A 13817-nucleotide genomic window follows, 5' to 3' on the forward strand; every position below is an offset into this window, starting at 1 on the left:
TCCATCCTCAAAGCACTTGGTAGCTTGGTGGCTAACACAACCATTTCTCATTTTACTTTGTTACCTCAGCTGTTGTCCACCCTGCCACCCATTTTCTCTTTACTGGTTTCCTTGGCCCCAGTCTGGACTAGGCTGCTGCTAACGAAAGCCATTGGCTTTTGGATAAATTGCAGTTTAGGATTCCAAACTTGATGTTTGTGAAGAAATTCAGGCATTCCCAAGGTTTCATGGAGATTTTATTGTAAGAGAACAAAATTCTTTTCACTCTTAACAATAAAATATATCTTCTACCATACAAAGAACACTTGAAAAAGTACAGTATTTTCCTGTTTTTTTTCCCATTCATCAGTACTGTTGACTGAGGTCTTGTCGTTTTGTCTCACCATTTTGAAGCCTTACATATTTGGAAATGTGGCAAATGAAAGTCTAGTTTCTCTTTGAAAGAGATGACTGAATTGGATTGCCATTGTGTCCCCTGAATTTCCAGTGGATGAGTTTCTTAAATATGTGTCCAGTGTTTTCTTCTTTATAATTGGTGCCCTGGCCATCATTCAGTGTGTGGGTATATTTGTTCCTTCTGATATGAGTTTTTGTTTATTTCTTGTTTGTTTTCCAAGACAAGGATTCTTCCTATAACATCCGTGGCTGTCCTTGTAACTTTCTTCCTTGACCAGGATGGCCTTGAACTCACAGAGTTCCTCTATCTCTGGAGTGCTGGGATTAATGGTGTGCACCATCACACCTTTATGAGAAGGAGAACATCAGCGCCTTCTGATAGACTTATAGGCCTTATACTCAATGTACTTTTATAAGATTTTATATTTTGAATTAAGATAAGTAATAGCTTTCTAAGTATATCTTTTTACACCCTTCTTATTATCTTGTATGGACTAGATTCTTTAAAAGTATTGATTGGGTCAGTTGGTTGGGAAATGTTTTACAAGTAGTGCCACTTGGGGTGTGTATACATGTGTGTGTGCATGCATGTGTGTGTGCATGTGCATGTTAGGTACCATTTGTTCCAGCCCCTCCCTGTCACCGTGACTTATGTGGCAATATAGTTTTTCGTTTAGCTCATCACTTCTGGTCAGTAATCACTCTGTCTCAATCACATTTAGACTTTTGAATTTTGAATCTTGAATGCATAGTCTTGGATATAATAGTTTGTGTGTTGGTTTTTGTATTACTACTTTGAAAATGATAGTAGTAACTATCTCTGGAGCTGTAGAGGCCATGAAGACTGTATTGCCCTTGCACAGAATCCAGGTTCTGTTCCTAGCACCTACTTGGTGGCTGAAACCTTCTCAATTCCAATTCCAGGAGATCTGATGTCCTCTCTGGCCTCTGACAGCACTGTACATACATGATGCACAGAGAATACACTCATACACATAAAGTAAAAACAAATATATCTTTAATTTTAAAATCTATTACTTATCTCATCAGGTTGTCTTTGAGTGAATTAGTCCCTATAAGACACTTAAGCCGACCATCACCAGGCATGGAAGGACTAGTTATTGGTGATATGCATCCACTGGTTTTTCTACAGTTCCAAAATCAATGAAAACATTCTGTACATTCTCATCGGCTTTGTGGAATTGGCAGTAGAACAAATACTTGCATTGTTACATGAAAATTGTGTATCTCACATTTTTATGTTAGTAAAATTTGTAGTAAATTTTGGTGCATACACACACGGTCCTTTGTTATTTTTAAATAGTCCTCACTGGATGAGTCGGCTGTCACTTCTGTCCCGCAGACTTATGGATGGGTTTCTAGCATATGGATAGTGTCTGGATTTAGCTTGTAACAGATGCTGTCAGTATCATACACAGATCTCCTTTACTGGGCCAGTGCATCCGTCTCCCAGCTGCTATGCTATTGGCTGCTAATGACTCACACCTGTACCCTTCTCCAGAGGACCACTCTTGGCTGACAGGAACTGCCCTAGCCAGATACGTTGGGAAATTATGAGATCTGGTCCCAGCCCCCTACAAGTACCTAGGGGTGGCTCACAGCCAGTAACTATACAGAGATATCCTGGCCTTGGGACTGGAGGTCTTACATGATTCGGTCCAGACTCTAAGAGATCCTTGGAGGATCAAGCAGGGGTGAGATCTCTGACATCAGATCTTTACCACCATTTTGCCCCCCATCTAGTTTACTGCTTTCACTCCTGACTTCTCTTGACAGCATTCTTTCTATAATCATGCATGCAAGCAGGGCCATTGCCGGCTGTGCTTCTAGGGAACGTCACCTTAGGTGTGGCTAATCTCAGTAGCTCTTTTATTCTGTCGGTTCCCTAATGACTTCAGCAATCGATTTCATATGTCAAATAATCCAGTTGTTTCCTTGGTTTGATCCTTTCTAATGGTTTTCAACACTGTCCACATCCCTCCTGTTTGTTTATTTAAGGCCATTTTTCAACACCCCCCCCCCCCAATGCTTTTATGTATCTAGGCTCTTTAGTATACTGCAATGGTGAGTTATCTTACAGTTTAGGATCTGAAAATTAGTTTCAGAACCTAAGTCAGTTAAACTTCCAGATCTTAGTTAATGGAAGAATTGTATGGTCTCCTTTCAACTCTCAGCATGCTGCCAGGAATATAGTAAATACTTAATAGATGCTAGCTGCCTTATCACATGTATTGACTTTTAATTTATTTGTCTTGCTCTAAGCGGGCACATCAGTGGTGGTACTTTAATAAGTTGTGATCAGAACCTCTAGATTTCCTGTTTCTCACTGAGAATGGGAGCTGCCCTATTTATCCAGTGATGTATTGGCTTGCCAGGGAGATTCACTTCTACTAGTAGGATATTTCCACCGTGGGTCATTTTGAGCTGATGGTAGGACATCACTGAATGTAGTGTTGGGAAGAAATAGACATGAATGGCCTTTGCAAGCCAGTGTACCCCAACTCTAGTCCCAAATTGCACTGTCTGGGTCCTTTACGTTTAACACAGTATGTCACACACAGGAGCCAAATGTTCAATATGTGACTAAAACGCATAGTTATTAACTGATTGGGATTAGATCATGTGGTGCAGATTAGTAAATTACTTACCTAATTCTGGTTATATAACCAACTACATCCAACACACACACGCGCACATACACACACCCTTCCTGGGCAAATTCAATTCAGAATTCAATTATTAAAACAATTCCATCAGAACTACCAAGTTCCATAAAACCGTCCTTCTTGATTTTTCTCCTAAGCACCATGTCTCCCCGACACCATGAGTATGCGCATTGCCTTTGCTTTTGTCTCATGAGCAGTGAACCCAAGTGGATTTATACAGGTACATGAAAGGCCAGGATTTTAGTGGTTCACAAATTTTAGTATTTAGTCATAAAAAATTATTGTGCTAATAACTCTGTACATGGAGTTAAACCAGGCTGCCCAGCTCTGTGTCCCAGTCCAGTGTCTGTTGCTAAAACAAAGTACAGACTGGGCAGTTTCTAAGGAAAAGACATTTAACTGCAGGTCTGGAGGCAGGGATGTCCCAGGTTGAAGCTCTGTATCTGGTGAGGGTCACACTGCATCTTGCTGTGGCAGCTGACATCACTGCTCAGAGACACTGAGCAGGAAAGTGTGGTTGTCTACTCCTCCTTTCATAAGGCCACATCTCATCGTGGCGTCCTTACCTCGTATCTCTAACCCTCATTACCTCCATGAATCCCATCTCCAAACGCCATCAACATGAAATTAAAAGATGAAGTTTCCATCACGTGAACACTTCCATCAAACGTAGCTTTATTCTGTTAAAAGTTACCACCAAGCTTACAGCCATGGTATAACAAGGTGCCATGGTGAATGTCTAGGTCACATTGCTCTCAGTTTGGGTGTCACTCAGTTTGTGGAGAGTACAGTTCATTCTTTTGTCTTTAATAAAAAGAAGAGTTTTCCTGGTCATTTTCCCTCGATTTTGATAAAATCATGAAGATCAATGTAACATCTGTACTCTGCTTCCCAGCTGCATTCTATGGGCTATAAATGCCTTCCTCTTATCTACATGGTCTGTATGTTTGAGATGCTTGGTCTGTACCACAGACTTCAGCACTCAGTTTTTGAAATGATACATTGGTTTCCAGTAGGAATTGTTATTGGCGCCTCTTTAAGTTGATGTGTACTGTTTTTAAGATAGAAATGTATTTCATTTTGACAGGAGCTGATAATATCCGGAAGTACTGGAGCCGCTACTACCAAGGATCTCAAGGGGTAATATTTGTATTAGACAGCGCCTCTTCAGAGGATGATTTAGAAACTGCTAGAAATGAACTGCACTCCGCTCTTCAGCACCCACAGTTATGCACTTTGCCCTTTTTGATATTGGCCAATCATCAAGACAAGCCAGCAGCTCGCTCAGTACAAGAGGTACGCATGTCTTCCTTAAGTGCTCCTAAGTCTGTCCACTGGGTTTGAGTGTTGAACCATTGCCGCTGCTGTGGAATCTAGGAAGGCCTATGGGTGTGCCGGACATAGTGTTTCCGCCGCAGAACCATCATTTTCAGTGAAAGTGGGAAGCCCGTTATGAGTCCTATGAAAAAATACATTTCTACACCTAAGCTTACTTGAAAAACAAATCCCTGGTTATTTTCCCATTTCTTTTGAAGAGGTAAAGGTCTGGCTAACTTAACATTTTAATTTAACCTTGGGCTTGGTTCCTTTTCCACTAGCTTTCAAAGAGATATGCTGTGGGTTTGACAGACATCGCTCAGCCTCCAGTATCATATTCTTGTTCCTTTTAGATACTTGCTGCTGCTGCAAACCTGGTGTCTTATCTCGCATGTTCCATGCCGCTAAGTAGATTTCAATATGGCACCACTGTTTGCTTTCCTAACCTAAGTGCATTTCCTAGCTTGTTTCTTTCCTATGAAAGTGGGAGGCTATGTGGGTAAATCGTGTCCCTCTGAGCCAAGTTTCTGATTTCTGGCACTAAAATAATAAGTTGTAAATAGCTCATAACTTAGGTACAATGGGCTCTAACTACCACTGTTGAATTCCTTTGCACCTGCGCTTTGCAGGGTCTATGTTTTTCCTCTCCTTCAGCAAACTACAATGCCCCCAGTGGCTTAGGATTAAAGTGATTAATAGGAGTGACGGAGCCCTTCAGTCCAAAAAGCAGATAAGGAATGAGGAGTCCAATGTGATTTAGCTCCAAGCCTCCCTCACACTCAGCGAAGACCCATGGCTGGTAGCTTTGTTTTTTATGTCTGGCTTTCCACCAACTTATTCTAAGTGCATAGGATTAATTTGAATGATTTATTCTAATTTCACAGTATTAAATGGAAGAGGGCCCGTGTATAAAAACTTTTTATTTGTTTAAAAAAAAGAAAACAGTGAAACATAGTCATTTATTACTCATCCCACAAAACCCTCTATAGTTGCCTCTGTTTGTCTTCAAGACTCACTACCCTTTCACTTTATAGATTATGGAAAATATATTTTTGTAGTAATTAAAGAAAAGTAGCAGCCTTCCCATGGTGGTGCACGCCTTTAATCCCAGCACTTAGGAGGCAGAGGCAGGCAAATCTCTGATTTCGAGACTAGCCTGGTCTACATAGCAAGTTCTAAGACAGCTAGGGCTACACAAGGAAACCCAGTGGGGGGAGAATTCCTTGGTAGACCTAAGGTCTGTAGATGCATAATGAAGTGCTCACCCTAGCTTCAGTTTGACTGGGAAAAGAAAAGGAAGCATCCAGTCTTTCTCTTTATGACAAAGAGGGAACTCTCTATAGTGTGTTTAGATAAAGCCTGGTTGAAATACTCTTAGGAATGTTTTAAGAATTAAATCAATACCTTATTGTTAGCATTAAAATGGAGTTGTGAAACCGAATCTTCTGTGTTGTATAAGCAGTAACCTCAAACTGGGTTGGAAACAGAAGACCAGGGTAGGACACTTAAAAGCAGAGTCCCATGTTACTTGAAATACATTTTAGACTTTTGTGTCGAAATGCTTAGACATCATTTTGCTATTCTTCCTTTCGTTAAGATGCCACTTGCTCTGTGTCTTTTAGCTTTATGAGCACTTGTTTGTTTATGCCTACTAGTTTGTGTATAATTGGGGGTGCTTTGAGTGTTGGAAGGTTGATATTTTACCCTGCAAAGTAGCTGTGACTTTTAAGGGGGAAATTCTGCTAAAAAAAAAAATCAAGGAAGATACATCCAGCTTCCCAGGAAGTGCTAACAGCATGACACGGTTAAGAAAAGACACTGCGCTCTTAGGCTCCTCGTTTCCTCTCTTCCTGAAATTTACTCTATTTTATGTTTTCTGGGGGGAAGATGTGCCAGGATTTAAGAGCTCACTTGTTTATTAAGATAACTGTTAACTTAAAAGTGGATGCGAGCCAGTGAGACCCAGAGGAGAGACCAGTGAATGGTCGCCAGGATTCCAACGAGATAAAAATCATCAGGAAGTTAAATACTTTAGCTCCATCTCATGCTGTGCATGTTGCTGTCTGTACGGAGCACAGAGTTAAGAAAGGAAGACAATGGTTAAAATTACTCCATAACCCACAAAACAGGCAACCTGCCCAACCATCTCGTTGCCCTTGGAGAAGCAAGTGGAATCTTGTAGGAAACATATCTTTCCCTTCCCTTCACTATTTACCTGGTAGTGATTTGTTCAGCTTACCATAATTTTAAGATTTTGTGTCTTAAAAGTTGATAGTAGAAACATACATTACTTTTTTAAAACAAAACAAAACACACACACACACACATCTTGGGGAATGCTGGGTAGAAGGACACCCTGTATGCTGTTGGGAAGTCAGGCGATTCTTACACCAGATGTGTGTTCTGCTCACTTTAGGGGAGGTGTGGTTACTGTAGTTTTCCAGCATATATTCGCATCATCAATTTTTCTCTATGGAAAACATACTTGAAAAAGCTTTGCTCATGCCAAGTGGCCCAGTGGATAGATTAGGAGGAAATCTGGTCTACTTTAAATGGTAAAGCTGTAAAATGAGAACTCTTAAGAGTAAATGGTTTGGATTTTTATTTGTATCGAATTGTAATTGTATCTAATTTGTTTTACAACTCCCTTTGGAGAGCTTCCTTCAGTTCTGAAGTTACTAAGTAGACCAGGAGTATTTTCTGAGAAGTTAAGTTGATATTCTACTCAATAATGTAATCCTATTTTCTCTCTACATGGTTGCTGACCGCCAGTTTTTTTGTTTTTGTTTGTTTGTTTTTTCTTCCTGGCCTTTTTAAAAAAAATCTTATTTTTGTTTTATTAGTTTTACCAGGCCATATAAAATGACACATTTTGTTAACATGAAAGAAACACTCCTTATTTTCAGCCATTTGATTTGATTTGATGTTCATAGGTATCCTTAATTCAAAATCAAGTAACTTTTTCAGAAGTGTTATATTAGAAAAGCACTATTGAATGTTTTTACTGCTGCAAATATTAATTGAAAAAATATGAAGACCGTGAAACAGATTTTTGAAGCAGAATCATGAGGCCCAGTGACTTGATTGGTTTCCTGCTTCATTAATTATAGCTTGGGAAATACAGATTCTAAATTAGTGTTAATACTGCAGCTGGAATTTGTGATTATAGTGCTTGTTAATTTTGATGTGGTGTTCATGGATCATGGTGTTATATTTGAAAGTAATAGAGTAGAAATGTGAAAAGAGTATTTCCAAGCATTCCTGGGTTCAAATTTTCTAAGCACTGCATTCAGACCTTAGGGGTTTTAATCTGGAGGCAGCGGTTGTCTTCTGGAAGAAGCATACATGTGATTTTTATGGTATTTATCTATCACGCTTAATCGTAATTCCTGTTTAGAGATAGTCTTCACATTGCACGTCTTTCTCCTTTCTTTAATACATGTCACCAAATAATGCACTTCTCATTTGCATCTTTCACTTTGTATTGCTATTGCTCAACTACAGGGTAGTTCTCTTTAGTAATTCTATGAAGGAACTGTAGACAAGGATCTTCTCAGAATTTCCACAGTTAAAATTGTGTAGAGTGCTACGAAAAGTCATTTCCTGTGTATGGAGGACAACAGTTCTCACTGGGAAGTGCACTGTGCTTGAAGCCTGAAGAGCTCTCCATGTATCTTGCCCTGCCTCTTGGCAGCGTTTTTGAATACTGATTTGATTTCACATAGAGCAGTGTACATACCTATGGTGTGAGCAGTTCGGAAACTCCCTCATGGGACATACACTTATTCTAAAATGATATAAGAGATACAGATAATTTTGTCCATTCCTTACAGATGTCCTCCACACTGTTACAATTAAACTTTGCGAGGTAATGACAGGGTTTGGGAGTCCATCCTCCGCTGAATGACTCGGTTATTTCTTAAAAATGTTCCCTGACCTACAAGAAAAGCTGAGTTAGCAATCCTCATTATTAGCTGCAAAAACATCATCATGAAAAGTGCACTTTAAAGAGCAACTTTGAAGCTGAGAGTACTGAGATCAGCTGACATACTGTATAGCCATTCAAGTTTCTATGTGCATTCCTTGATTGTCCACCTGTCCAGCTTGCTCTCACTCGTCTTCCTTGTTACCCGTGTTTCTTGCATCTATAAGGCAATGAGAATGTCCCAAGTCTACTGTAAACTAATAATTTCCTCATTCTCAAATGAATCGGTTACTTCAGAAAGGAACTTTTTTATCCAGGAAATTGTTTCAATGGGGCAGTAAAGAAACCCATTTCAAAATATGGCAGCGCATGCTCCCCAAAACAATCTCTTCCCCATTTTCTTCCTTTCTTTGGTGTTGGCACGTCTTCACCTCATGTAAGGCTGGGAATGTTGGAAATGTGTAAAGACTGCGTAATTGTGTGTCCCTTTCTCCCTCAGCCTTTGCAGAGCCTCTCTGCAGACTTCAGTCCTTCATCTTCAGCTTCCTGGCTTCCTGTTGCAGTTTACCTTCAAGCTGCTCCAGTTTGGCTCTGCTTCTCCCTGTGAACCAGAAAGAACCACACCCCCTCTGTGTTTTCCACAATGCCCTTGTTAAAAGTGGTACCATTTTCTGACTTACCTGGAGTCAGCCGAAACTCCACAGACCTCAAATGCTATGTGCCTTGTAACTGGATTTCTCTTTCTTTTCCCCTGTTCCCCTACCTCTCATTATTCCCATGTCCCCAGGAAAGTTACCCTAAGATTGTATCACAACACAAAGTCTTCTCTAGGTCCATGGCCACTTTAGGTGCACATTCCTGATTTCTGCTAGCACCCTGGACTTACCCAGATCCTAATATTCCAGTGACTTGCCTCTTAACTTGGCTGCCAGCTTCAGAAATTCATAACCCCTTTGGAGGAGGATAACTTGTCTGAGTCGTAGTTCCGTGTTGCTGTTTCAAAGATTGACTACCTCTGGGTCTTGTCCCAAGTGCGTTCCTGCTGGCCCGGAGCCGCCTGCTTCATCCTGATTGCTGAATGCTATCTTTACTTACTCCAGCTCCTCTCATCCCATCTAGAGGAGTACAGAAACACTGGTTTTCCTGGGCTGCAGACCTGTGGTGTGTGTTTGCTGACTTTCTTATCTGCAGGGGATCCTCAGCATTCTGCCTGCAGCATGGCTTGTTTGTTTGTTTGTTTGTTTTTTGAGCTTTAAGCTGTTAATTATTGTATTTGAAAATGGTTGATCTTGTGCACTTTTACTTGTGTTTGTTAGAGAGCTATTTTATAGTGTTCCTTGTTACTATTTTTTTTTCCTTCCCAAAATTCTCATAAAAAGTATCAAATCTTCAGACCAAGTGATAATTTTTTAAATTTGTTTAAAAATAAAAAGTGGCTATTTTTTAAAAAACCATAGTGAGCTTGATTCATTCACTAGCACTGAATACTTTTTCTGTTTCTATTTCTCACATGAAGAGTAGTACACATGAAGTTCTGAATAAATATAGTGGACAAGTTTTTAAACTACTAAATATAATTTAATAAAAACAAGTTCAGCCTTTGAAATAATTTCTTATATTGGTGAAATGGGACATTTTAAAAATATTTTTCTTCTATATTTATATATTTTGTAACAAAGAATCATATCTGTTGAAATTAGAGGCCTGTTTTATTAAACAGTGTTTGTGCCTTGTCTTGTCAAAGCAATATAGATTTATAGTTATATTACCATTCCTACCTATATTTCAAGTTTGTATTCTGTAAAACATAGTATTTCATTAATTATTATTCATTGAAGTCAGTAAGTTATTTTTGAGGCAGAAGTCTTTAGTGCCATTCAGAAGGAAGCACTGAATTTTTATTTATTTGTTTCATTTGCAAAAGAAAATTCTGTTCCAGTTCATAGCTAATAAAACATTTGTTGAGTTAAATTAATTTGAGGATAGATACATAGTTAATGTCAGTAAGTTGCTTTGAAGATAAAAAGCACAATAAGCGTTAGTTATTATCATTATGATAATTATTATCATTATTATTATTACATAGTGTCTGCTTAAAAAATACCCTTAGTTTCTCTGGAATGGCTGAGCCTAATGAGAGAGGGTAATATGCTGGATTTTGTCCAGGGCTGAGGATTTGAGACTTAATACACTGAAGATTTTTTTCCTTCATTAGATCAAGATGTTTTTGTTCTTTCTCTCCCCTCCCCCAAATTTAAAAAAAAAAAAAAAAACCAAAAAACAAAAAACAAAAAAAACTTCCTTTAGATTTGGTAACCTGGGAGTTATTTTTAATAGTTTCTTTCCTTATATAACTTTTGAAAGCATTGTCTAGATTTTTTTTAAGAGTCTAGAAAGTTCATGATGAATTTCTCTGCACAGATCTTGTCTCTTAGCTAACTATTTCGAAGTTGAAGAGAGCTCAAAATTATAATTTTTGTATTTAAAAAATAGAGCATGAACCATGGGGATGAACTATGGAAACTTCAACAGTCCTTAATTTTTTTTTTTAATGAAAGTCTTTCTTTGAGAACTTGCAAAAATAGCTCTAGCTATAACCACAAATTAATCTCAGTGAGAATATCTTAAGGGAAATTCATTAGATTCTTTAGAATGAAAACCTTCAGAATTCAGTACAATTCCTTACAAGATAAATTCCTTACCAGATAACTGCAAAGATCAGCATCAGAAGTCCAGAGAAAAGAAAATACTGAAACATTGTAACAGGCGTAAAAGTCAGATGTAGTCCTGGCTTCATAATCAATAAGACATTAGTGACATGTCTGAAGAAGACATTCCCTAATATTATTGCAAATTAAGTAATAAAAGACCCCAAGAGAATGAAAGAAAAGGTGGCTGGAGCCACTGAATTACAATTGACAACCTAAAGGCAGTTGAAGAACCAATTGCTGGGGTGACTGCAAAGCTATTCATAGTGTGCAGCAGACAGAGCACACCAGAAAGCTGGAACAATGCCTTCCGTTCAGCAATATTGCTTCAAAAGAATGGAAAGAAGGGAACGGGAAGAGCCACTGACCCCGAGACCAATTTCCAGGCAGCTGCACAAACTATATACTGTAATTAAAGGTTTTGACCAGTAATCACGGCAAAGCCAGACCACAGAAAGTCTGGGGAGCCAGCAAGGTTTCTAATGAGGCCAGCATCCTTCACTACGGCATGGAAAAGGCAGGTAAGAACTCAGTCCTTCTCTGGCCGTGACTGAGAACAGTCTGCTGTGTCCTCACAAAAATGAAGAATCACATGTGTGTGGCCTCTTACCTCTGAGAACGAAAACATGAAAGAAAAAATAATACTTGCTTTCTGTTTCCGTGACTTAGAAAATGTATTTTTCCCTTGCCTTGTCATCTTAGTTCTTTACCTGTGAGTTAACATCTACTTAGACAAAAACATTGAATCTGTGCCTGCAGTGGTACAGATAGATAATGGACAATGAATACAGCTTGACAGTGGCCATTTGTGGAGTGCACACAGACACTGTTAGTGAGTACTAATTTGCCCACCCGACTCCCCCTCCCTCTTTCATTTACTGGGCTCTACATTCTCTTGTTCTTTTTCTCTCTTTAGTAATATCCCTTTCTATACAATTCTGCATGTGAACCACAATCTCTTATTTGACAGTCATATGACAATCACAAATATTTATATGTTGAGAAAATTGATCTAGTAGTTTCAAGCAAAGATATAATGCACACTTTCAATACAAGTGTGAGATTGTTCTGATGAAAAGTAGCCTTGTCATTTTGAAAGCACCACATGGTTTTCTTTTGGATGAATTCCTTGTGATCTTTGCTATGTTTTGATACCATGGTATCTAACAGTAAAGAGACAATTACCTTCTTTACTAAACATTGCAATGTCAAAATTTGTATGCATATAAATCTTTGACCTTTCTTCTGCCCCAAAATTTAGATATTTTCTACTGCATAGTTGCAATGAGGAAAGTTTTGAGGATTTTCTTATTATTGGGGCTGATAATTTAAGTTTAGGTGCTAGATTCATCTATGCTAAGCACAGTGGAGAGAGATTATCTAAGTTCATGCTATAGCTGAAATGAAATTTTGAAGTCTTAAATGAATACAGTGCAGATATTAGTTGGCCAGGAAGTCATTCCATCAGATATTTGGGATCACTTTCAAAAATGTGAACTCAAGCCAACCGAGCCATATGGGAAGAGGGCTCTGTATACGAGCTGTGAAATAATTTAGAGGTTGCGTGGAACAGTATAATTTTAACTTTAAGAATTTGTCAAATATTTATTTTTAGCATATAAAGTTACGACTAATAATTTGTCAAGCCAAAACAGGACTTTGTTAAAAGGAGCCAAAGTGGAAAATCTGAGTAACTTGTGCACACTTTTGACAGGGGGAGCAAGGAGTTGAGATGAGACCATGCTTGCTGAGGGAGCCTGTGGGAACAGGTGACGGGGGTTGGGGAGCCGGGTTGTGGTTCCTGGCTGTTCTGTAAAAGCAAGGTGTTCTCTCCCCAGATGTTAGAACTGTGCATTGACAGAAGGATTGAATAGTCACCACAGGATGCATAAAGATGAAACAGAATGGCTCTCAAGACAGAGATATAACTCATGTGCACTTAGTCATATCTTCAATGAAGTTCTTATTTTGCAAAAAAAAAAAAAAAGGCTTGTACCCTAAATCCCTGATTTTTAAAAACATGAAAACACACTCTTAAGTACACCTTTCTCTCTTTCATATATAAAGATTTACATTTTAATTCTAAAGTATTTTAACTTACACTGCTACTTGCCCATTTTGTTGGGTAATTCTCTAAATATTTGAATTATTTAAGTGGAAACCAGAGGTAGATAATTGTACATGTGTGTTGCATATCTGGGCCAATAAAGGCGGATGGCAAGTTACCATATTCTTATACTGATATTTTTGTTTTAGTTAATCTTAGGTTCGAATATCTTAGTATCTTTTGACTGATTTTTTTTTTTAAAAAAACTTGGTGACTCTGGTTTTTTCAATGACTTTTACATTAATTAAGGCCAGTTTTTTAATTAAGGGGGAACAGGCTTTTTGATAAAGCATGAGGTGACAAGGTTGCTTGAGCAATGGCCTATTATTAAGATAATGTTTTTATTTGGTTGGGTTTTTTTTTTTTACAATGTGTTATTTTTGTTTCCTGTGTATGAGTGGTCTGCTGCATGTGTGATGTGCACTATGCCTTTTCCTGGTGCCCACATAGGCCAGAAGAAGGTGCTGGATCCCCTGCCACCAAGTGGGTGCTGAAACGAAATTCCTGCCTTATGCTAGAGCAGCAAATGCTTTCTTATCCACTGAGCCATCTCTCCAGTCTCATGTTTTGTTAATTTTTGTTTATTGCTTTATTTATTTTAATTTTTTCTTATTTTACCAGAATCTCTCTGTTTTCTTTTCCTTTTATGAAGAATTCTCTATCCTAAGAATTTTTTT

The 13817-nt window shown here is 38.5% G+C and overlaps 1 protein-coding gene across 3 annotated transcripts in view; it reads left to right on the forward strand.

Moving 5' to 3' along the window:
- Positions 1-13817, forward strand: part of Arl15 (ADP ribosylation factor like GTPase 15) — a 368073-nt gene that overhangs the window by 176823 nt on the left and 177433 nt on the right. For all 3 annotated transcript variants that reach the window (XM_031360590.1, XM_031360591.1, XM_031360592.1), the window contains one exon: positions 4171-4379. In XM_031360590.1, coding sequence (XP_031216450.1) covers positions 4171-4379 — 209 coding nt within the window. The remainder of the gene's footprint in view (positions 1-4170; positions 4380-13817) is intronic.

The sequence above is a fragment of the Mastomys coucha genome, unplaced genomic scaffold (assembly GCF_008632895.1).
Source record: "Mastomys coucha isolate ucsf_1 unplaced genomic scaffold, UCSF_Mcou_1 pScaffold8, whole genome shotgun sequence".
Classification (NCBI taxonomy): Eukaryota; Metazoa; Chordata; class Mammalia; order Rodentia; family Muridae; genus Mastomys; species Mastomys coucha.